At 39.2% G+C, this 24649-nt stretch overlaps 1 protein-coding gene across 1 annotated transcript in view; it reads right to left on the bottom strand.

The window, feature by feature from the left end:
- Window positions 1–3634: 3634 nt before the first annotated feature.
- psd2 (pleckstrin and Sec7 domain containing 2) overlaps window positions 3635–24649 on the bottom strand; it is a 36814-nt gene continuing 15799 nt past the window's right edge. Inside the window, exons 4-15 of the mRNA XM_024283479.2 lie at window positions 13215–13412; window positions 12828–12908; window positions 12458–12570; window positions 11436–11494; window positions 10559–10648; window positions 10432–10475; window positions 10158–10348; window positions 10017–10087; window positions 9127–9284; window positions 7552–7696; window positions 7267–7410; window positions 3635–5891 (exon numbers count right to left, since the gene is read on the bottom strand). Coding sequence (XP_024139247.1) covers window positions 5661–5891; window positions 7267–7410; window positions 7552–7696; window positions 9127–9284; window positions 10017–10087; window positions 10158–10348; window positions 10432–10475; window positions 10559–10648; window positions 11436–11494; window positions 12458–12570; window positions 12828–12908; window positions 13215–13412 — 1525 coding nt within the window. The 3' untranslated portion in view covers window positions 3635–5660. The remainder of the gene's footprint in view (window positions 5892–7266; window positions 7411–7551; window positions 7697–9126; window positions 9285–10016; window positions 10088–10157; window positions 10349–10431; window positions 10476–10558; window positions 10649–11435; window positions 11495–12457; window positions 12571–12827; window positions 12909–13214; window positions 13413–24649) is intronic.

Below are 24649 nucleotides of genomic sequence, written 5' to 3'. Positions count from 1 at the left end.
TCACTGCTCACTGACGATGCCTGACTCCAACATTGCGAAGAAATGGCGTCTGAATCGACTCCATTTGGTTGGAGCCATTTACTGTGGGTGACATTACTCGCTACGTCCAGTTCTCATAAACAGTCGATGATTCGTCCTCCTCTGTAGGCCACACTCACTCAGACCTAAACGATCCGTTTCCTCTTGCTGGCGGGCCACGTCAGTTCAGTGAAGCTTTCACATCATCCGTCTGCATCCCCACTTATCAACCAAACTGAGTCCAAACGCCGCTTCCACAAAGACGGTCCAGACAAGTTTTAGTCCTTTCGTTGGCCTTCGGGAGTTCCTGGTTAACCACACAGCCAATCACAGCCTCCGGTCAAAGCCAACCGCGACCCGACTCAGCATAAAACCTCCGACAGTGGAGCTCCTCCAGCATGTCTTCTGTTTGCACACACACTTAGCGGTAGGCTCCGTCGTGTTTCCAGACTGTATAGGCTACTGTTGTGTATAGTTGTTACTTTAAATGTTCTGAAGATGTTGGGAATTGGATCTCAAGGGGCCGGGTCAATGCACAATGAACATATCCCACCCACGTCACCGTTTGGTCCCTTTACCATCCCCATAAGAGATAATATGTTGTATCTTTCAAAAATATTTTATCTGTGATGCGTGCGTGGGTGTGTGCGTGTGTGTATATATAAATATATATACATATATGGTTTGTTATATATGATGCTCCTCCTTTCAGAAAAATATAACATGTAAACAGGAAAAACATATTGCTGTTTTTTTCCTTTGTATTTTATACTTAACAGAAAGCATTGAATAAAAATGGATACTTGCACTTTAGATATATCAAGAAAATAAAATCCTGCATATTATTTTTGATAGGGATCTCACGTTTAAAGAATATAAATTACGAGCTTTGTGACTATTGCTGGACAGAGATGTATTGAGTTCTACTTATTAAAGTATATTTTGTCTGTGTGTCAGAAGGTTTACTAAAGTAAATTGCATGATAAAGTAGTGCTAAACTGATATTGTTCTTTTTTTTAGGTTGGTAAAAATGTCTGAAAACTGTGACAACAACCCTCTTGTATCATGTTGAACTTTTTCCTCCTTCTTTTTTGGAAAAATGGCCTTTCCTGACTACATGACAATGGTGCTTACTTTGGCTTTGGCATCCAACTCATTCCATTCATCTCAGCATCGTCATCATTTGCGTCCTGACACTCTTTCCGTTATGTACCCTGACTACCTTATTAAATTTCTGTTGATGGCAAAAAAAAAAAAAAAGAAAAAAAAAAGACAGGTGTGCTGTTTTCGTACGTTGCTGTTTGTTTTAATGTTTGGGTGATCTTGTCTGAAAAATGACTGAACACGCAATAAAATGTCATTCCACACGTCCCAGTTTTTGCACGAGTGTCTCACGCCGCCCGCCGTAGACCCGAGGAGAGGGTGACTGAGTGAGTTCTAAAAAAACTCCACCCGCTCCGGGATAATCACGGGGAGCGTCTGCGGCGGAGGTAAACCCTCTGAGCGCTTTAAGTCTCGGATCACAATGTGAGCTCCGGACATGTGCTCACGACTTCACATGAGGGAAGAGCGCCAAACTGTTCCGTGTAATTTCTAGAATGTAAGACATCAAATTGAATGTTCAGCTTTTGAAAGTCTCATATTTTAACTTGATCACAAGGTTTTTTTCCCCTCAAGAAACATGAAATGATGATAAATTTTAAATTAAAGAACATGTTTAACAGTAAACATTTATCCACTTCATTATATATATTCTTTAGTCATTTCTGCCCACATGTGGTACTTGGAAACGTCTTTAACTCAGAATTTTTGTTTGGAAAAGAAGCAAAAAGAATCCAGAAATGAAACTTAATCAATAAGAAAGACCTCAACCCATCAGTGCACCATAATATCAACAGAACGTGAGGTCTCTTACCTGTTGAAAGTTCAGACTTGAACTCCTGTGCAGATTATGAGGAGAGGAACCGCTTCAAACGCAGACTGGTCCATTATCGGATTTAAAATATCTCAAAATTTTTAGTTTTTTATCATAACATTTTCTTCAAATTTTTTCCTAAAATTAAATAAAGTTCATTGGGATTTCAGAATAGCAATCATTTTACAGCAAAATTTACTTTAGGAATAAATAAATATTAAATTGCATCAATAAATTCATCTACCTGAGATGTCACCGGCGACGCTTAACACTCTTTAACATACTGTAACGTTTCAACCATTTACACAATCAACATAATTGGAATTAAGTTGATCATGTTAACAGTTGAAAAGTTAAGTCAAAGAGGCATTAACACTGGAGTTAAAGTGCCTGTATCAAAAATAAAACCGAAGTGATAAAACAAATTTAAGGAATATTCAAAGCAAAAGAAAAGAAAATGTAACATATTTTCCTGTACAACAAAATTGTGCTTAAATATGAACCAATTCTAAAAAGTTTCTTAAATAATGTGATGCATGATTGTTCATCTTTCAGATGAAAAAAATACATACATATATATATATATATATATATATATAGACAAGAAAAGGTTAATTTTGCAATAGTTTTTTATGTTAAAAGGACAAAGTTAATGCAATTTGATTTAATTAATTAAGATTTATAACTTATTTTCATTTACAGTTTAAATAAATAATATATAATAAAATAATATATTGTTTTAAAACACATTTAGTGAGGCTTCAAGGAGCACAAAGTGCTGAAAGCAACTTACCTTTTGTTGCGTTCAAATCAAGGGCTTTCTTCCCCTTTTTTCATTCCTTCTTTTTTTCTTGTTAAAATATGAGTACACATTTGTAAGATTTAAATATGATAATAACAATAGTGTTTATCAATTGCCCCTAAACTTTTATAAAACTTCAAAATTTCTGATCCAGTTTGGATATTCAAACAGGTTTAACTTGTTTTAAATTATTAAATTATGCTGATAACATTTATTATTTATCTTAATGGTTGAATTACTGCAATGAAATTCTAAACAAAGGAAAAAAATATATACGTTTTTACCAGATTTTCATCCAACAGCGGCAACTTTTGTCTGATCAGCTAGCTACCGGCTAATAATCTGCCGCAGTTTCTATTGCATTGTGGGTATTGTAGTTAGACCAAGCGGGTAGTCACTTTTGTTTTATATTATTCACGGGTCAAACAACTCACCAGGCTGGTTACAAATCATTAAATCTTAGTAATTACTTATTTCCATTTTTGTTTTTTGTCTTTAAACGCCAAGTTTGATGCTATTTTTTGTGTGTGTTATTTTCCAACCGGAAGTTTGCTCAGATAGAGCAGTTCTTTTTTTAAAACTCGTACTTTAATTTTTTTAGCACATTTCACCGTCAAACCCCTTTTAAAGCATTAATCAACTTTTTATTTTCATTTATGATTTTCTAAGAGATAGTCTAAAAAAGTTAATAAATTACAAAGAGTTAATATAAAGTAAAACTATATTTTTATATTCAATAATGTAATTGTAAATTTATTTTTAAACTTTTGTAATAAAGTTTTGTCAGAAACCTGTTAAACAAAAAAAGTGTTTTGCACATAAACAGTCTAGTTACTTGTAAGTAAATGAGTTTCAAAAATTTCGAAATACTTAACAATAATAATGAAACTCAGCCAATATTTGTATATGAAAGCTTGCTTTATGAAGCACAGACTAAATATTCGGTAAATATGTCATTTACATTGTAGGATCATCCTGTTCCAAACCGCAAATATACAAACAAAACTAAAAGAAAAATCCGTTTAGCATCAAAGTGCCAAAGTTGTCAATTTTTTTTAAATAAATCGTAACAATTCACACATTTTTTTTTTCCACAATAGGATATAACAGCACAGGCCTACCCTAAAACATTAGGAATCATCGGTTAGCACAATAGCCAAAGTGACTATAATGGGAATTATCCCAGTAAGAAATCAGTTATTTATCTAACCACACCAGTTTTTATTATTCAAAAATGGTACGTTCCTCTTCAAAAACCCCTCTCCTGTCCTGTGGTCTGTACAAGTCTCCGGCTCCAGAATTCCAGATGTGACTTCAAGTTTCCAGCAAAGTCCCAAAAGGATTTAAAAGTTTGTGTGTGGCGTTACAAAAAGCAGGAGAAGTGCAGCACCAAGAGCCGGGGATATAAATGTTCATACAGCCGTGGTAGCGTCAGGTGTCTGCGCCCCACCAGGACTGGAAGGGGGTGGTGTAGCTGCATCTACAGTTGTGTCATACGTGATGAGTCAGAATACATCAGGTTAAGGTGCTCACAAACGGCGGTACCACCACTGCTCCTCCCCAAGAACTTCAAGAGTTGGACCTGCTTCCTATTTTTTATTCAGCTTTTTTTAAATGGACGTACATGCTAAGAAAAGCTTTTTTTTCTCAGGAACCTGATCTCCTGCACACCTACGTGGCGTCTCCTCCTCCAACCAGGTTTCCTGAGCTGAAGCAGTCCTGCTGCTACACTCTGCTATCAGCCAAAAGCTAAAGGGGGAATAAAATAAAAGAAAATATATATTTTAAACAAAAAAAAGGCAAGGATCTGGTCTCTAAAAATATAAACATTCAATTTGGAAGAAGCATACTAAATAAATGAATTTCCATCGTTTTATAAAGCTGGTAAAAGCTTTAATAGGTCCATGGATATGATAAAACTTTTGTCTAAGATGATGATTTTGAGAAATCCAGCTTTGATTGTAGAGCTCATTGAGCGCGCTCAGTACGTCCCTCATAAAGTAATACAAACCCTGTTATTTTAGCTAAACATCAAGCATTTTGAGAGGCCTCTAACCCCCCCACATTCTATAATCAGAAACCTCCCACCCAAACATATATTTCTATGTATACGCTCCGTCAGCTGATAAAAAAAGAAGCGGTGAGGGGGCAACGCCGAACAGCACAGTGCTTTCTTTCATTCAGAAAAACAGTCATTTTACTTCCTCAAAAGACAAAAAAAAAGGTTAGAGTTTGGGGTTTCCAGAGCCCCAAAATGACCAGACATTTGATCACTCTGTGGCCTTCGGTAAGGCACTCCACCTTCAGCTAAGTGAGCAGCTCCTGTGCACACTTTAAACCCTCTCGGGGGCAAATATAGGCTCAATAAATAAATAAATATGATAAGCAGAGACTTTCTTGCAGATATGTTTCGTACGCTGCAATCTGCCTGTGCTGTAGGTCCATTGAACACGTGCCTGGCTGAGAGTGGGAGCGTGGGTTTGAAGGAAAGCCGATACGCTCCAGCAGTACCTTGTTTACCGTCTTAATCGGACCCGTTTCCTGAATCCATGACGGCAGAATACGGACCGGAAACAGAAGTGTTTTCTTTTTTGGCCTTACAGAATTCTGCTCGAAACTAAGCTTCACTTAGGTTTACAGATAATACTGATGGTGTAGCAATAAATAGGGATCACAGTTGTGATCGCTTTTAATGTGCAATAATGAAAGAAGTAGAAAAAAAAAACGGATGAAGGGCATGCTCCTCGTCTTCTTCACGTTTTGCTCCAGGACAAACACTTGCTCGGGTTTGATCATGCCGTGGAAAGGGAGTGGAGACTCAAAGCAGTCCGAACACAGCAAAGTAGTTACAGATCCGGTAAGGAGTTGAAGGATTATTCTAGTTTCAGGGACGGGGAGGAGCTGCTTCGACTGTCCGGTCTTTCTTCATCTCCCTTCCCCGGTCCTCTGTCCTAGAGCCGAGCAGCCGGCCGTCTTTCCGTTCAAGCCGGCGTGGGCTTGACTGATGGACGGCGAGGACTGCGTCTTTCGGAGGAGGCACTCGCGACCGTCTGTGATCAGGCTCCCCATCACGCTGGTCTCGATCTTCTCCAGGTCGTCCGTCTCAGCAAGGATTTTGGCCATCAGGAGGCTGATGTACGTCTCATACCGGGTCTTCTGCTCTCGGGGGAAGAACAGGAAGGTCAGTACGAGGCTTTTGGACTGTGGGGCATCCAACATACCGTTGCTTTGAAATTTGAATCATTTAGGCAATAAATCTAGCAGATTCTGAAGTGGAGAAAAGCTGTCTTATGCTGGTATGAAACACTTTACGTCAGTATTGTGTTGCATATTGAAAAGTAGGGCTGCCACCATTGGTCGACTAATCGACAATTAAAATAGTCAACGACTAATTTAATAGTCGATTAGTCGTTACTTCTTATTATATGGAGTTGGAGTGTAGTAAAGTTGAAAGTTATACTGACATTCTGCTAGCTTTTTGGACTATTTTGGTATTCATTAAGATTTTTAGGCTACTTTGGAGTTTAGCTAATATTTCAGCTACATGCTAGCTATTTTGGCTAATTTAGGCTTTTTTTGTGCTTTTTAGGCTATTGTGGTGTTTAGCTAATAATTTAGCTACATGCTAGTTATTTTGGCTAATTTATGCTTTTTTGTTTTTTAGGCTATTTTGGAGTGTAGCCAATATTTTAGCTACATGCTGGCTATTTTTGCTAATTTAGGCTTTTTTTAAGGCTACTTTGGAGTTTAGCTAATAATTCAGGTGCATGTTAGTTATTTTGGCTAATTTAGGCTTTTTTTGTTGTTGTTTTTTAGTCTATTTTGGAGTTTAGTCAATATTTCAGATACATGCTAGCTAATTTGGCTAATTTAGGCTTTTTTGTTGTTTTTTAGGCTAATTTGGCCTTTGACTAATATTTTAGCTAGCTTGAACTTCAGCGTTTTCAGCTATTGGCTTGAGCAATGTCAGCTATCAATTTCAGCATCTTCAGCTATCAACACTAGCATCTTCAGTGGCCAAATTCAGCTTACAGCATTCACAGTAGCATTATCGCAGATAATGCTACTGTGTTAGCTTAAAGCTAATGATGGTTAAGTTGTGTGCTTTAAATCCAGTTTGCCCACGACCTGATTAGTCAACCTATTGAACAAAATAATCGATGATTAGTCAACTATACAATAATCGTTTGTGGCACCACCATTGACAAGAAGCTTCTTTCTGCATCTTACAATATATCAAAGGTGTTATTTAACCCTTTAACACCGGAGCTCCAGTGGTTACGTTTTTGATTTCCTGTAACTTTTCAACCATTAACGAGATCAATGTAATACTACAATCAATTACATGATCAATCTTGATCATGTTAAAGGTTGAAAAGTTACAGTACGTTAAAGACTTTGTGTTTAAGTATCACCGGTGATGCCTCAAGTGTTAAAAGTTACAAGAAAGTTTTAGAAAGTTTTAGATCAAAGAATGAACCAGAAATGATTACTTTTTTCTTTTAAAATCAGGTGAACAGAGAGTCTGTACCTCGTATGTGAGGTAGTGCTCCTTGAGTCGGTACTCCTCCCACTCTCGGCTCTTTGGGTCGATCGCCGGCTGGTTTTTGCGATGTTCCTCCAGCTCCACGCTCACCTGCTTCAGCTGTCTCTCATGGCTCACCAGCTGCTCCTCCTTCACCAAAAGGAGAAAATCCCAAAAAGTTTCAAGCTCACAGAGAGAAAATGAACTCATAGGATACAATTATGGCAATTGATCATCTTCATAAAAATGTGAAGCTTTGGGTGTAATTTTTACGATTGTATGTCACCATACCTGACCGTGTCGTGTTGATGATGACGGCAGAATGGGCCGACAGAATTTCTTCATGGAGCCGATGGCGGCAGGAAAGGCTGGAGCTGAGAACAGCGCCGCCACCAGGTTTATCCGGAAAATCCATGACATCATTTCCTCCTCACTCCTGGAGAAAAAAGTAGAAGAAAAAAAGGCAAAGAAATTTAGACAAGCTTTTCTTCTAGTGGCAACCACAGAAAAGTCAACCATTCTGACTTACAATTCTTGATTTTTTTTCTTAAATTTAATGGAAACTCACAATTTCTCAGTAATAAAAATAAAACAAAATGAATGCAAAATAACTATTATTTGGCAAAACAAAAAGCTCTTTTCTACTTGAACAGAAGCATGTATGTAATTCAGTGTATAAACTGATAAACTCATAATGTAATTATTTAAATTAAAGCTAATCTTTATAGTTTTTTTGTTAAATTACAAAATTATTATTTTATAGTATTTAATATAATATATCACCAAAGTTTTTAATATGTCATAATTAACTCCTTCCACTAATGTTAATTAATGGATATATTAATATTATATAACTAAAAAGTAAAGCTACTTTGCATTAATAATGTTACATGTAACATTTACTGTTTTGTTTTTTTCAAAATTAGTAAGCAATAAGTATGCATGATTTAATGTTGCGTTTTGTTAATTATGCATTAATTAACAGTAATTAATAAGTGGGAATTTAATATTGGAGCCTAATTGTAAAGTGGGAGCAAGAATCACTTTGTAAACACTTGATAAATGCAGAAAATCCATATAAAAATTACTTGATTATTAATTAATCTTGCATATTGAATATTAAACTATTCATTTTTAGCTTTGCATTAACTCAGGGGTCTGTAACCTGAAGCTCCGGAGCCACTTGTGGCTCTTTTACCGCTCCATAGTGGCTCTCTGGCTAAAGAAAAATAAAATAATAGTTTTTTTCTCAAATAAAGGTTACTAAATTATCATTTATTTAACTTAGATGAGTTAAGTTTATAAAGTAATGGTTTAGGTGCACCTCAAAGATAAACTATTTAAAAGGTTTTTACATCCTGCTGACTTGAAGAGGTTGTGTTTCATCTTTGCTTTCTCCAGAGCACACCAATCTCAAATACTAAGCAAAACTTAAGTAAAAACTCAGAATCTTTATTAGTTTAAAGCACATTATCGTATGTTTTCCAGAGCTGTACTGGGATGATCCGGTCTGGCACAAGGAGTCTTTTATTTTGAAAGGAAATCATACCAGCTTCTGTCAAACGTAAAAAATAATTTCAAATGTTGAGAAAATGCGAGTTTCTTTTTATGTTTCCACAAAAAAATCTAGATTCATATTTATTATTAAAAATACATTGTAATGAATGTACAGCTATATAAAAATAAGACTTTAAGGCTCTTATGAGTTTTGATTAGTAGAAAACGAGCCCAAAAGGCTCTTGTACTGTTAAAGGTTGCATACGCCTGCATTAACTAAAGGAACTCTTACTGTAAAGCGTTACTTATATAATTATAAACCCAATTTTAGTTTTCAGTTTTACACATTTGGTTTTGGTTCTGACTTACGGGGCCTGCAGCAGGAAGACTCTCCAGTCTGAGGTTTTGAGCTTCAGCACGTTGGCCCTTTTGCTGTAATCGGTGGCGCGCGTGGCCAAAGCGTGGTGGATTCTCACGGCGTTCTTCAAGTCCACCTCTGACAGATCTGCATCGGGTTTGTACTCATCCTGTGCACAGAAAAACACGATAAACATGGGAAAACATGTTCTATTAAGGCAAGGGAGGTTTATTTAGAACATATTTAGTGTACCAAGAAAACTATATTTAAAAAACATTAAAGGAGTGATCATTAAAACGAAAATGTAAAGTTAGAATGAAATTAATTTAAAGTAACTGTGCAGATGTAAACTTTTGAATAGAAACTAATCAAATGCAGCTGACAATAAGCTGATCTGAGGATTTCTGGAAGTCTATTCTAGATCTGTAGAGCACAGAAGCTGAATTCTCTGTGTTTAGTTTGGACTCTGAAAAAAGATTAGATCCAGATGAATGGAGAAGTCTGACACAAACAGCATTTTAGAGACACAATTACCCTGTGATGCGTGTTTTTGGACTGTGGGAATTTGAAACTTCTAGTTATGAGCCCCTATGTATACCGCTCCACCACCGTGCATCCCCACAACCAGAAAAAAGTGAGATCATCACTCTTTAAGGGGCTTTTCCGGGTGATTCTCGAGGAACTCACAGCAGCCTTATGACCAGTAGGGGGAGACAAACGCCCACGAACACAGCCCCGCTTCATTCCCTCCTAATGCCTTTTCTAGTCCACTCCTTTAAAGCGCACACACATACACACACACACACACACCGACCGCAGCAGCTCGCAGCATCCGCCGCTGTTGTCACTGCGGTGGTGGATGAGTTTCTATGGCAACGGAGCAAAGGATGAGACGTGATACCTTCTGAAGATATAAGATCATTCCCTTCAGGACGGCGTAGAATTTCTTCCAACCCCGGCGACCTCTGGGAGCTGAGAGAAAATTCGTTTTAAAAACAGACACGATGAAATGACAACTTTAACCTGTTGGGGTTCAACTCACTGCGTTTGCCGTCCATGTCCGCGTGGCTCTTCCGGGTCAGCACTCCGTGCTTGTAGGTGACCGCATTCAACAGAATGGGAATGGCGATGAAAGGGTTACTGCTGTCCGTTACCCTGGCAACACGCTTACTCCCGCCCTCACACTGCTCCTCCACTAATTCGGACAGACTCTTCCTGAGCTCCTCCTCCTCACTGCACACACACAAATACCCATTCAGACAAACCTGAGGTGAAAGCATTCAAGGCTGCTTCCTTCTGTGAGAGCGGATGCTTACACGGCCCACTCCAGCTTCTCGTTCTTGATTGAGTTATAGAGAACCTGTGCGGACCAGAAAACCGAAAATGAACACCGAGCTGACACTTCCATCCTCAGGAATCTTGTTTCTGTACTTTCCACAGTACCTTCAGTAAATCTTTGGGAAAGTCTTTGCCGTTGTTGAGGCCGTCCAGGTTACTGATGAACTGCTGGCAGGACATCTTCTTCCCAATGTTCTGATCGGGAAAAAAACACAAAGTCTGTTTGAATGGAGCATCACATTATTCTGATCTACATCACTTTCATAAAAGTGAAAATTATCCCTTTTAGTGAACTAACATAAAAAAATCTGCCCACTAGGCGGCAGTCTTGAGCTTTTCTTAAGCAGCAGTTTTTTTCCTCTTTCAGGATGTCAAACTCCAAATCACGACTCAGCATGAGTGATGAGCAGAAAAACAGTATTTTTTAAAGAAAGGTACAAATTATCTCAAAATAATTTGGGTCTCAAATTCACTTTACCGATTTTTGATAAGCAATCAAATCATTATGTAATCTCATAATTAGTGTTTTTTTAGTCCCAAAGAACTTTTAATTAAGTGGGATTTATGTATCAGTCTGAGATGATACTCACCACCTGCAGGGGCAGACAAAGACCAGAGGACCAGAGATGGTTAGCAGGAGAAGGGTTTAAATGAGGAAGAAACAGAATTGAAAAGAAAGAGAGGATGTTAGATTCAGAAACTACAACTAGCAGAGCACAAAGGACCCGGAGCAGCGAAGCGTAGGACCTATGATCATGTAAGCAGCCCACAACGCTCTGGCTTCTACTCTTGATGAGACCAAGCGAGCGGCGGGGAGACACAAACAGGTCAGGAAGTAGGCCGAGGGAGGAAAGAGAGAAACCGAGAGAAGGGTGGACGGACAGGAAAAGAACGGCAGATGTGTTAAAAAGGGCGGAGCCTGCCCGATTTCTTAGCTCCGCCCTTGTGCCAAAGCGGCGCAGGAGGCGGCGGCGGTACGTACGTGTCCATGCAGATCCGTGTTAAGCAGCATCAGGGCGCATGTTAATGTGTGGGCTCCATCTGCAATAACACAAAGTTTAAAAAAACAGAACTAGACACACATGCACTAAAGTCTGCGACTGCAGTGATGTGTTTAGCAGCTGAAAAGCTAAATGACAAAACCTGCAGACCACAAACAGTCTGCAAATGCTTGAGGATACCTGATGGATTGTGGGTTATACTCATTGGCTGTATATGAGAACTGGACTGAGCAAGAATGATGTCACCCGTCGAATAGGTTTACTTCCAGCTCCAACTAAATAAAGTCAATGTGATACGGGCGCCGCCATGTTGGAACCAGATGACGGCAATAAGCAGTGATTGGTCCAAGTCGGTTGGAGTTTCTATGGCAACCACTCTAACCAATCAGGAGTGAGCTTGTTGAGAGTCCGCAACCCTGCTACCTGAAAGCGGCCAACACAAATCTGTCAAACTTTTGGAACATTAGATGTGGACATTTATGTTTTCTATTTATTTTTTCTTTCTATTTTGTTTATTTATTTATTTCGTTTTTTGTCGTGCTTGTTCTTATACTACTTAGAGTTATGCTTCATATGAAAAGTGCTTTTCAATGAAGATTGATCTGATTTGATTTGAACTGACTGATGTAGGCCACTACTGTCACTGAGGCTTCTGATTGGCCAATTTATCTCATGAAAAAATGTCACTACAGAAAAAAATATTGTTTAAAAAAAAGTGCAAGAATGTGTTTAAAAAAAAAGGTAGAATGGTTATTCTTACAAATACAATAACTGAGTAAATCTTTATGTCTCTATAGAAGTCTATGTGATTTAAGCTTTGTGGAGCCAGCAGATACTTCCTGTTAGGAGTCATTCAGTCCAGTTCTCATGTACAGTCAACATCCAACTTTCTTTTTGGTTGTTAGTCATTCTGTCACGTGAAAGAGATTTTCTTGTTAACTCTAACAGATGTGATTAAAAAAACATTTGTTACAGTCTGAATAATCTGCTGCAGGACTCTGACCTTCGGAGGTGAGCGTCTGCAGGTTGCAGTGGCAGAAACGTCTGGAAAAATGGACGAGGATCCGCTCTCGCTCCTGGGTTTCTCCCATCAGAGGAAAAGCTTTTAAGAAGTTTCTGTCGCACAGAAAAGAAGAAGAAAAACTTGATTACTGGCAAAATTTAAAAATAAAACAACATAAAGTCTAATAGGATGACTCATAATGGTTACTAAATTATGACAAAATCTTCAACATGATGCAGCTGTTATTTCACCTCTGAATTTACAAAAAACCTCATCTGTCATCAGCTCCTGGAACAAACTTTGACCCAAAAATGTCTTTTATGGACATGTGAGGAGAAATCTAAATAGTGAGTCAAAGACTTCCGCTCACCTCAGAGCTCGATCCAGAGAAAGACCTGAGAAATCGAAGAAGCTCAGGTACTCTGATGCCACCAGCTGGCTGAAGTCATTACTGCAGAGAAACATGATAAAGAGCATCAGAGGAGATTGAATTTGGAGCAGATCTTTGAGGATTTTAACCTGTAAACCTTCATACATAAGGAAACTTCTGACCTAAAGGTACTTTTATGCAAAAATCAAGTTACTCATGAACTGATGAGGAGACGAGGGTCTCCCAGATGATGACAAAATGATGTAAAAGTGGGTGGAAAAAAATGTTTTAGTGGGGTATTAATAATGTCAGATTTGACTGTGTTTTTCTAAGATAACACCAACTACATGCATTTAAAGAAGTCTTCCTGGTGTGTTTCTGACTCACTTCTTGCCCAGGTGTCTGGCCACGTCGCAGCGCTTGAAGCCTTCGAGGTGATAAAGCCGTTTGGCGAGTCTTTTGGCGGCCTCGCTGTCCGCTCGGCAGCCGTTGGCCAGAGTGTCGGTGCTCCCGCGCTCCAAAGGCTCCAGACTGCCCAGATCACACTCCTCCGAGTCAGACAGCACGTCTGCGAGGTTGGCATCGCTGCGAGGCGGGACATACGCACATGAGCGTACACAAACAACAACAACAGAGGAGCTTCGAATGAAAACCGACGATTAAATAAAAACCTTAAAAAAAAACTATTTTTGTACAAAAATGTAACAGTAAAAGCATTTATTAACACAAATATGATTTATTCAAATAGCAGTTAGATAAGTAGCAGTGCCTTCACCTGCGTGAGCACGAAGCACAGAGGAAAAGACTTTGAGGAAGTTTGGAAAAAATGAAACACCGCAAAAGGATAAATTGAAAAATGAAAGAGTAAAAAAAGGGGAGTGGTGCTAAACAAAACGAGCAAACTAAGAAAAAAATGATTTATTTTTAGATTTACTTTCCTTTAAATCATGTGCATGACTTCATAAAAATCTCTTTTTGCTTACCAATTAATGTTCCTTTAGTTATTTTTGTCTGTTTTTCTCTTATGTTTCCTTAAATTTGCTCACTTCTTCATAAACTATTTTCTGCCTGAGAAACTTGAAAAATTGCTTAAGTTGTGCCTAAAAGGAAATGTTTGAGGTAAACTCAGGACGAAAGATCATGGGAAGACGAGAACCAGACAAGAAAAGTTTATTAAAGTTTATTTTCTTTAAGTTATCTTTTCTTGAGTTTTTGGCTTTTGTGTCTCTGTTTATCTGTATCATTCATATTTCATAGACTTTCCCTTTTATCCCCACAGCTGCAAAGGTCAAACAGAAAAAGAAAAAAAGTTCTAGCAGTTCAACAAAAGTTTAGCTGTTCAACGTGTTTGTATTTTGTCTTCATCAAATAGTATAGGCTCCAGCAACCCCATGCCACAGTGTTGCTTCATGCAACAATGTAATCGAAATCCAAATTGAAATGAGGAAAATAGACATGTACCTGTATATGTAAACAATCTTCACTTTGTTCACAAAAAAAAAGAATTTAAATAGTATGAAGTATGAAATGAATCAACTTTATAATCTCAGCTGATCTGTAGTTATTTTTCTTAAAAGGTAAAGAGGTAAACAAGATTCTGTTCTTGATTAAACACGTCAAGTGTTCACAGCTGGAGTCAATAGTTCAATGTAGGCTCCAGCAACAGTCACAAGGTTACTTCACTCAACAATATAGGCTCCAGCAACTCTATAGAGTCACAAGATTGCTTCACCCAACAATATAGGTCCCAGCAACCCTATAGAGTCACAGGGTTGCCTCACCCAACAGTATAGGCTCCAGCAACCCTATAGGGTCACAGGGTTGAAGGAGCCTATAATTTTGGGGGAAGGCTCCAGTTGATTCTAAAACTAGATCGATAATTGTCCCTAACTAAAATTATCCAAAAGTTTTTTCAAAAAACTGCAAAAACAAACGATTATGTTTGATCTTCTTCATCCAGATTGTTTTCTGCTTCACTGCAGTCGATTATTTCCACAGAAGTTTTAACGCAGACACTGTTTTAAACACGTGGAAGTCTCCTCAGAGAGAAACACGTCTGTTGTGTTTATTCAGGTTCATTTAACAGTCATTAATTAGAAATGAAAGCGTGAATAAAATGAAGGATTTTCCATCCCATACTCCAGACATGACCATCCATCACTGCCACTCTTTGGAGTTGGGTCCTCGGAAGTTAAGCCTGTTGGAAATCGACTCTCTTGGAAGCCATCAGACTAATGCAGCTGAAAGATTCAGTTAAATGAACTGCCAGAGAAGGTCAAGCGCTCACAGTGTAACTGTTAAACTGTTCTCAATTAAGCAGGGAAACAAAGCGCCGTATCGATCAGTTCCCTGTTTACTTATTTATGATGAGAGTGCGGCAGAACGCTGGAGCGCCTCTTTTTTTGGTAATTCAGGAAATATTCAAGTGGAAAAAAGTAAGACACTGAACTGCATGTTTACTTTTTAGAAACCAATTAAAGATCACCTTGGAAGTATTTTAAATTGCTACAAGTATCACCAAATAAAGTATCGCGATATTTCACTGAATCGATCTTTTCTTACACCCCTATTCTAAGCATGTCCTCTCTCTCTGAGTGTGCACGCAGCTGCCGACCCTCCTCACCAGACGACTGCGAGGCTTTTGCATAACCTGATCAGGCAAATTTCATTACCTTCAGATTCGATGCATTAAACGCTGCTGCTGTAAGGGATTAGACGGTAACCAGGGCAACAGCGGAAGCCAAAAACTCCGCATCATGATGGAGCAAAGAGACAAATGAACAACAAGCTGCATGTCCTCCAGCTCCATGAGCCAACACAGGCGTCATGTTTCTGCTCACGCATAGTTTGAGTCGGAAGCCCATTCTAAAAGTCCCGCTGCTCATCAACTCGGCCACCATGATGGAGCGGCTCACAGAAACCCCAATTATGAAGCATCAGCAACAAAAAACCACCGTTAGATCCAGTCGGTCGGTGCTGGGCCCGGCCTCTGGGGACGGGGTGGGGACTCTCCCAAAGAAGTTCCTGCTATTTGGAGAAGAAGAAGAAGACATTTGATGTGTTTGGGAGATCTGCTTTAAATGCTTCCTGTTCTGCTCTCCCAGGAGAGGATCTAGCTGGGAGGAGACTCCACAACAAACATCTGCGAGCCCTCCATCCGTCTGTTCCCGCTTAGGGTCACGGGGGTCGCTGGGGGCCAGAGCAACCAACCTTGACAAGCTGGAAGGGATACATAAACATTTGATAGAAATAAACATGCATCTCTGAAGCACAAACGGGCACAAGAAGTGATCCAGCTGAGACAAATCTAGAGTTTGCTCTGCAGCCGTTATGAGGAAGGCCTCGTTCATCACTCTAAACGGATCTGAGTCGAGGGAAATTCATGCGGAAAACCTCCATGCTTGACAAAACCAGCAAACACACACGAGGAGAGTGAGTGACAACATCAATCCTGAAGGATCTAGTTCAGGTTTTGGCCCTCAGAGTCGCTGTGGCACACATTCAACTTATTAGTCCATCTGAGAGCACGATTCTGTATCCTCAGGCGTTTTCGGTCCCTGCGACCGCCACCGAGTCTGCATGCCTGCGTGAGTGTGACTGTGCCGGGGAGCGTGATGAGGCACGCCACTGACTCACATGTTAATCCCCCGATCGTGCCGCGCACACACCTCTAAGGTGTGTCCTCATGTGGGGCGTGTGCAGAGGAAACCACATCCTAATGGATCCTCCGACAAAATGATGGAAATCTTCTTTTAAAGCTTTGAATTCTTTAATTCAAAAAGTTTTAGGTAGAAAATGACATTAAATGAGCTGCATTCACTCAAATATTTCTGCAATACCTTCAATTAAACCCGACCGTCAATGAAAACTGACATTTCCTTCTGTAAAGTTTGTTTATGGATGATGAACAAACAATTATTCTGGTTTTTCTTAGGTCAAAAAACACTTTTTTACATCAAAAAATAGATTTAAACATCAAACAGTTTATTATTTGCGGTTTTAGTTGTTGAAAATTGAAGATTTCTAAATGAAGAGTAAATTTAGAGCTGAAACGAGTCTTTGTTCTGATTGGATTGCAAATAAAGATGGAAAATAAAGCTGTCAGAAATGTGACATCACACTTTTAAAAGAAGAGTCTTTGTGCTTTTCTTGCATAACTGCAAATTTATGGTCAAATGAATCTCATTGGATAACGCTTAGATAACAGATTAGTCCGTTTTAGAGGAAATTAGATGATTTTTAGGGGTGCATTTGCCTCGTTTGCATCTGTTCCATGTTTGCCACGCAGCGCAATCCTCAGAGGGATCAGCCCTCTGGACGCCAGAGCCATAAACTTACAGGAGCTGCAGCAAGAAGTCAAAGTGAACATCATATTCCTCCTTCCACATGTCGGATCCTGGAATCGAGCGGCTTTAGGCGCGCTGCGGGTCGAGCCCCTCATCGTCCGGGTGTCGTTGGAGCCCCCATCGCGGTGAGTTGGACGTCAAACTCCGCGGTAAATCTGCGCTCTTGAAGCGCTCGGGTCAAAAGAAGAAGAAGAAGAAGAAGAAACCTCGGTGACCTGGAGGTGGAGTGGGGGAGACGCGCGGTCACCGTGCTCCCTGGCAGCGTCTGAACTCCGCTGGAGAGGATGTTGGAGGCGGAGCGACAGACTTTTTTCCAATGAGAGGTCCGCTGCTCACGCACCGCTTCCTCTGCGTGAAAACGCGTGGCTGAAGGCCGTCAGACCAGCATCTATGCCGCTATTTTCTATACCAACTTCCTGCTGCTCGGGCTGGAGACTCCAACTCGCGCAAGACAAGAGGAGGGGTGTCCAGGGAGCGCGCCTTTACGCACAAAACAGCGCCAACTTTACGCACAAAACAGCTTTAAGAGAAACTGATGGAAAATGTTCTGCAAAATCAAAAACTCAAAATATGAAGAGCTTTAGGCAAATTTCACTCTTCAAGAACTTTGCATAATCAAAAGTTATGCTCACAAAAATAAGCATTTTTTATGACAAACTGACACTTCTTCCTGCTTTAATCCTTTAATATCTTCCTCTTTCTAATCTGGTAAAATAAAGATGAATAGAAAAAGATTTTTTTAACCCAAAAAGTCACAAAACTTGTAGGTACTAGAGAGGAGGATAAACATCTGGACAGAAGCTGCACACCAGTTTCCCTTAAAACAACACAGAAAGCCATTGAACACTGTGCTTGTTTCAGCCAATCGGCCGTCTGCCATGATGCACAGATGACTTTTATTAACACACAATGGCCTTTTTTTCAGACAGCAGATTGTGTAAACCCTGTGGTAAGACCTGCAGTTAAACAACACTATAGAAAATCTGCTTTTCGGATAGTTTTCCAGAGACATGACAAAAAAGTCCAATATCCAGAATCTCAGAGGCATTAAAGTGAAATAATGTTGTTACTATTATTATTTACCTTTTCCTATGTTCAATACATGTATATATTCCAATTGTTGTCCCTCATATTTTCTTCTTTACACATATATTTTTTTCGTTTCTTGTTTTGTCTGGAGAGCACCAAGATTTTTCATTGTGTCACAAGCTCCTCGTGTTAAATCACAATAAAAGGATTCTGATATGTTTAATTTCTTATCATGCAATCAGATTATCACATGTGAGGCCATTTACTGTCTTTATATTCCAGACAAAAAGGAAATCTAATCATTGATTACAGCAAAAGTCAAAGTTCTGCTCAAATAGAAAGGTACTTCTGACTGGAGATCAATTTGAAATGAATTTTTATACCTTACTGACTCTTCTTGAACAGCATCTTCACAAACAAACCCGATGCTACAATCTTGATAATTATTGGGAGGTTTAGAGTTAAAATAAATAAAATATATTTATATTTTTATGTGCAGGACCGTCAGATACTTGTGTCAGTGTAAGGAAGATTTGTGTGTAGCTGTTAATGTTTGGTCACTGTAAACGTCTTTTTCATATTGTCTAGTATATAGGTCACCTCATTTATGGTCTATTGTTTTTTGAAAGTTGTGTCTAAATTCCATCACTACTCACTACTTAGTGCACTATATAGAGCTTTGGCAGTTTTTCCAGGGTGTCGAAATCTAGAATTCCCAAATCTGGTGCCCTGGAAATTCAATGTACATCAATGCTCACTAGATTGATGAACATAGACCAGAATGCATTGCGTTTGAGCAACTTTTCATTTGAAAAAAAAAAAAATGTATTTAAATTTATTTTGTAGAACATCATCCAAGTTTTCATCATCAGAACACAGAGGATTCCAAAAAAAGTGTAAAATGTTCAGATTTATTAGGTTTCAGGAAGTCAGTGATGACATATTTTTCATTTGAGATTAATTTTAAAAAAATAGTGCATGGTGTCTGATTGTAGCTAAAATAGATTTGTGATTTGTGTTTGGTTTTCAGTTCTGTGCTTTGTCATCTCTTCGCTTTCCATAAGTTTTTGTCATGTTCAACTTTATTTATTAAATATTTAACTATCTGTCACCAAGTCTGGTCTCCTGCATTTCAGGTTCTATACATCCAGTTCCTCACAAATCTTTAAAATTTCTTTCATTTTCCAGCAAAAGAGTTAGGGGGTTGATTTTGGAAGTACGTCCATCTTCAGGACTCACTGAATCCCTATTGGGATTACATGGTTGCTGGAGCCTATCCCAGCCGTAATGGATGAAGGTGGGGTACACTACAGACAGGTACCAGGAGGGCTGCCACGGTTAGCCGATTAGTCACAACTTTGTCAACTACTATAGTAAACTAATTTTATAGTCAATTGGTTGTTTTTGTTTAGTTTTTTAAATCTCAAAACTATGGCTCACACTTTCTAAAGTCACGTCTGCCACTGTCTTTGACACACATGCACAGTTGTGCTAATCCAGGTCAGTAGTGATGTCACAGGAAATTATAGGAAGACACAGGTACCATTACAACAACCAACGGAGCTTGAAAGTGGGAAACATAACATAAGCTAAGCTAAGATTAGCGCAAACTTATAGCTAAAAGTTTTCTGTGCATCCCTTTAACCTCTACCCCATCAGAGCAAAATGTCTGCCGAAGGAACATCTGCTCTCAAAAGAGAGCAAAACATACCAAAATGCTAACTTTCCTGCATCAAGCAAGAGCGTCGCACAGTTTTGAATTCTATAGAGTCAGAGTGAAATAAGGTTGAATACAGTTGTGAGTGCTCAGCACCACGAAAGACACGTTTGTTATATTTTATTCATTGAGACCAAAACTTGATCTTTGAAAACAAAACAGTTCCTTTGTTTCAGATGCCGACCTCATTTGACTTTAATGCCAGAAACTAATGAAGCAAAGAAGCATTTATCGTAGTAATTATCTTTATTTTAAGTTACCCAATAGCTTATACATTTCAAGTTTAAAGCTAAGATGTGCGTTTTACATCTACTTTACGGATGATCCGATTAGTCGACTAATTGAAAAAAATGATCTGGATTAGTCGACTGTTAGAATAGTCATTTGTGGCAGCCCTAGTTGCCAGTTTGTTGCAGCGCGGCACACTCACATGCACACCTACGGGACGAGTTAGAGTCACCAATTACCCTAAGAAGCTTTTTTTTTGGACTGTGGGAGGAAAACTCTCAGATGCATGAGGAAAACATGGAAACGCCACACAGAAAGGACCCAACGGGGATTTGAACCTGGACCTTTTTGCTGATTTTTACCTGTTTAGTTCTTCCTCTACCTCTATAACTATGGGCACAGATTCTACTTCCACAGAGGGGTAGAATTTCTTACAATAGAGCAGTAAATCTTTGTTTATCGCAGAGGTTTGAGTGTGTGCGTTTGCTGAGTTAGGACGCCGTTCCGCTGTTTTGCTCCCAGACTTTAAATGGATAAGGAAGGAATTTAAATGCAGCACTTACTCAAACATCGATTGTCTACTCAGAGTTCAGTGTTCTGTTTTCAGGCCTGCTCTACCAACAATAAAACTCTCATTTCCAAACCTGCAGCCTCCCGTGCGCTTCAATCTCTGAGGTAATAGCACTTTGAGCCCAGATGCACTGAAATAGAGCTTTAGCTGATGCTGGCCTCTTTAGGCTGATGTTAGTTATTTTCAGGTGTGGTTCTGGATTAGGGTTAAAACCATAAACTCTAGAGGCTCCTCTGACTAAACAAAGCAAATAAGCTCTGCTGATGAAACAGCAGACACATACGGAGCAGTTAGCGAACACAAGCTGGCTGAGAAAAGAGAAGCTTCCCTCAGCCAAAACAGACACAGGGAGTTTGTGGGATGTGTCACAGAACACACAGGCGAGCTATAAATAGAAGAGGATAAGTCTGTCCGCGCTGAAATGATTCACTTACTGTTGTGGTGTGAGAAGCTGCGCTTTCCTGCTTGTTTTGCAGAAACGTGTGCGTGCGTGCACGGGTGTGCGTGTCCATACTGCAGCCTGTGTGAGAGCCAGGAGAGGATAATCTGCAGGATGTTGCAGCGGTGCTATAGAACCCCGCTCAGGGTTTTATTCCCTCAGAGATGTTCTGATGCTCCGCTCATTTGTAGAGTTTGAAAGAAAAAAGGAGGACAGGTTCAGATTGGGATTAATTTAAAAATAGAATATTTCCAAATCTGTAGCATCAAGGGTTTTATTTGTATTTATTTTTTATTAAAATTGTGGCATTTTTCTGATGATGAAGGACATATGTTTGGAAATTAAACTTGTATTTTTGCAGTGTTTCTTTATTCAAATATTTGTGAAACTGGAACAGACAAAATATTGGATGTTAGGTTGGGGGTGTGAGGGGCTGTAAGCTAGCTTATTATGGGCGATGGGAAGAGGGGGACGGGGTTACTCCCTGCCAGTGGTCCCTCCCAGAACTCAGGTGAATTTCTAACCAGGTCCTGCCGCTCTGTAGAAACTATGTCCAAGAAAATGACAGTTTGAAAAAAAAAATGTGTAAAATCAGCAAAATCACAATAAAAAACAGATCAAAAGATGATCGAAGTGGGACTTTAAATCACTTTTGCTCATGTTTGCAGTCTTTAATTATTTCCTCTGCACATGCTCAGATTTGTTAAGGTGGTATGACCTGACGTGCCACATGCATTCCTGCAAACGCCGCTCACATGTGCACGTGGACTCAACAGAACCATCACTATTAGCTTGCACTGAAACGCATTGACTCCCATCAGAGTGCAGATTCTATCACTTGTTCCACATATACTTCTGCTAAGCTGCTGGACAGCCTGACACTGTGTGTTCGTAGAAATTTGATGATCCCTGATGGATTAAATGAAGCTCCTAATAGCACGGAGAGACAAAATTGCCTGACCGGTTCGAGTCCCGGCTGGATTCTTCAACATCTAAGGGTCCAAAAGGGTTATTTGATGGCTCTAAATTGCCCCTAGGTGAGTGTGTGGCCCTGAGACAGACGTGCAATTTTTCAGGATGTACTCCACCTTTGTCCAACATCAGCTGGGATAGGCTCCAGCAACCTTGTGACCCTTAAATGGATTCAGCAGCTTCTGAAGACGGATGGATGGAAGTATTTTGCCTACACTGAGCCGCCTGAACTGTCACACCTTATACTGATGCGTGGTGTTTTCACAGTATCTAGCATACTTGTCACTTTTCTTCATTTCTGTGGAGAGCATTCTGCTTTAACTCCTTCATCCACTGACATCATCAAAGAGTTTTGTATCGAGGAGAAGATTTTCTTTTCTCCCAGGAGAGACTATCTTTACTGAAAAATCATTAAAAAACAACAATATATATATATATATATATATATATATTCTGTATTAGGAGTAAAAACAAACTGTCAGGGATTTATGCAGCTAAATAGTCTGAATAAAACATGCTGCATGTCAGATTTAAATGCAATCACAGAGAGCGCAGAAGGTCGGGTTGCAATTGATTTATGACTTTAAAAAACTGGAGTTTCTGCTGCATTTTGAAGCGCATATGCAGATCCAGCTGCTTCACGCCGCATGCTAATGTTTCTACGGGAAAAAAGACACATTTGTTTCCTCTCTCATGTTGTGTCTCCATCAGGAGAAAGAATCCGGATCAGGCGACCAGAATGTTTTCCAAGAAACCCTCCTTTGTTCATCCACTAGATTTATTCTGCAAATTAAGTAAATTTATGGATTTTTTTTTTTTTTTTGGCCTCGAATGTTCAGAGAAAAATAGGTGAGAAATCCCTCATCTTTACGTCGGCTGCCAGCACGACGTCCACATATCGACATCTCGGCTGTTTGATTTACGACGAGCTCCTCAGCTCATAAAACTGTAATCTGCTTAAGATCTCTCAGTGTTCTAAGAGCTGATTAGCATGCATTAGCATACTCTCATGCTAAACTAGATGGGTTGTAGGTAAAAAAAAAAAATGTGTGAGTTTGAAATCAAAAATGCCAGATAAGATGAGCGACTGTCACTTTGGTTTCCCCTGCAGCTGCTCTGACCTGAAAAAGAGCGGTTGTCCGCGCAGCCCCAGGTGCCTGGATGTGTAACAGAGCTGCAAAATGGCAAAGAGAGGAGATAAGATGAGGCTGAGAGGAAGCAGGGGGACCAGAGGATGGGAGGATACAAAGAACAGAGGAGGATGCTGTCTGAGAGTGTGTGTGTGTCAGTGTGTCTCTTTGAGATGAGATAAAGTGAGATGAGACGGATCAAGTGGAGAAATGAATAAAGTCGGGGGGAGACGGAGCAAACAAAGACGCTGGGCTCAACGATCCGAGAAAGAAATAAGAAAATGTGCAGTAAATGTCCTCGTATCACCTGAAGGGATTCAGAGAAAACTGTCAAGGAAACTAAAATCTTTACTAAAACACATTAAAGTCCCACTTCCACCATCTTTTGAACAATTCTAAAAGTCTTTTAATCATGATTTTACCAAAATAGAAACTGTAGTTTATAGAAAAGTTAAAAAAAAAATCCCTTCTGAGTTGTGTTAGCCTGCCCTCACTTCCCATCATCCCTCTGATAACAGGACAGACTTGCTCCTTCAATTGATCTCTACAATCGTCGGACTAAAACCTTCTTAAAGTCCTGAGATTGAAGTTTAAAACCCGTGGAGACCTGTCCTTTCACGCTGTAGACTCTAGACCAGGTGTCAGTAACCTGCTCTCTTTTACCCCTCCCTTGTGGCTCTGTGGTAAAAGAAAAATAAAAAAGTTTACATTTTTAAAAGTAATGTAAAAAGTTAGAGAATATCAAGTTCAACTAATAGATTTTTGAGTGTCGTTTATCACAGAAAAATAATTAAAGGTCAGTAAGCACAGCCAGAATTTAGCTGCACATTTTCTATTTTTGAAGAAATTAAAAGTTTTTCGGTACACCTCATGGTTTAAAAAATTGAAACCATTTTTTCCACATATAACTGCTGACATTACACTACCTACTACTACATATGCTGGACTGAGATGATCCTTTGTCACGTAAGGTGTCTTTTATTTTGAAAAACCCTTTTGAAATTTACTAAAAGGCTATTTTCTTTTTAGATTTATGCTTTGCTTATGCAAAAAATGTTTGATTTTATAACAATAACAAATATAAAAATCAGTATTTTATTTATATTTTATTTTATGTATTTTACCCAATAATTTTTAGTCATTTATTTTTATAACATTCGTATTGCTAATACACACCGTTGTGGTATTTACTCGTAAAGAATGCTTTATAAATAAATTCTTCTCCTGCTAGTTTACAGCCCCTCACAACCCCAATCTAACATTATTGGTGCAACAAAAATGGTATATATCAGAGCTATCCAGCTGTGCAGTTTTGAGCCAGGTTCCAGCTCAGACGAGGAAAACAAAGATCTATTTGTCTGTAAGTGGATGCATCAGAATGGAGCGTCAT

The sequence above is a fragment of the Oryzias melastigma genome, linkage group LG10 (genome assembly GCF_002922805.2).
Source record: "Oryzias melastigma strain HK-1 linkage group LG10, ASM292280v2, whole genome shotgun sequence".
Lineage (NCBI taxonomy): Eukaryota > Metazoa > Chordata > Actinopteri > Beloniformes > Adrianichthyidae > Oryzias > Oryzias melastigma.
This window is presented reverse-complemented; position numbering and strand designations above follow the sequence as displayed.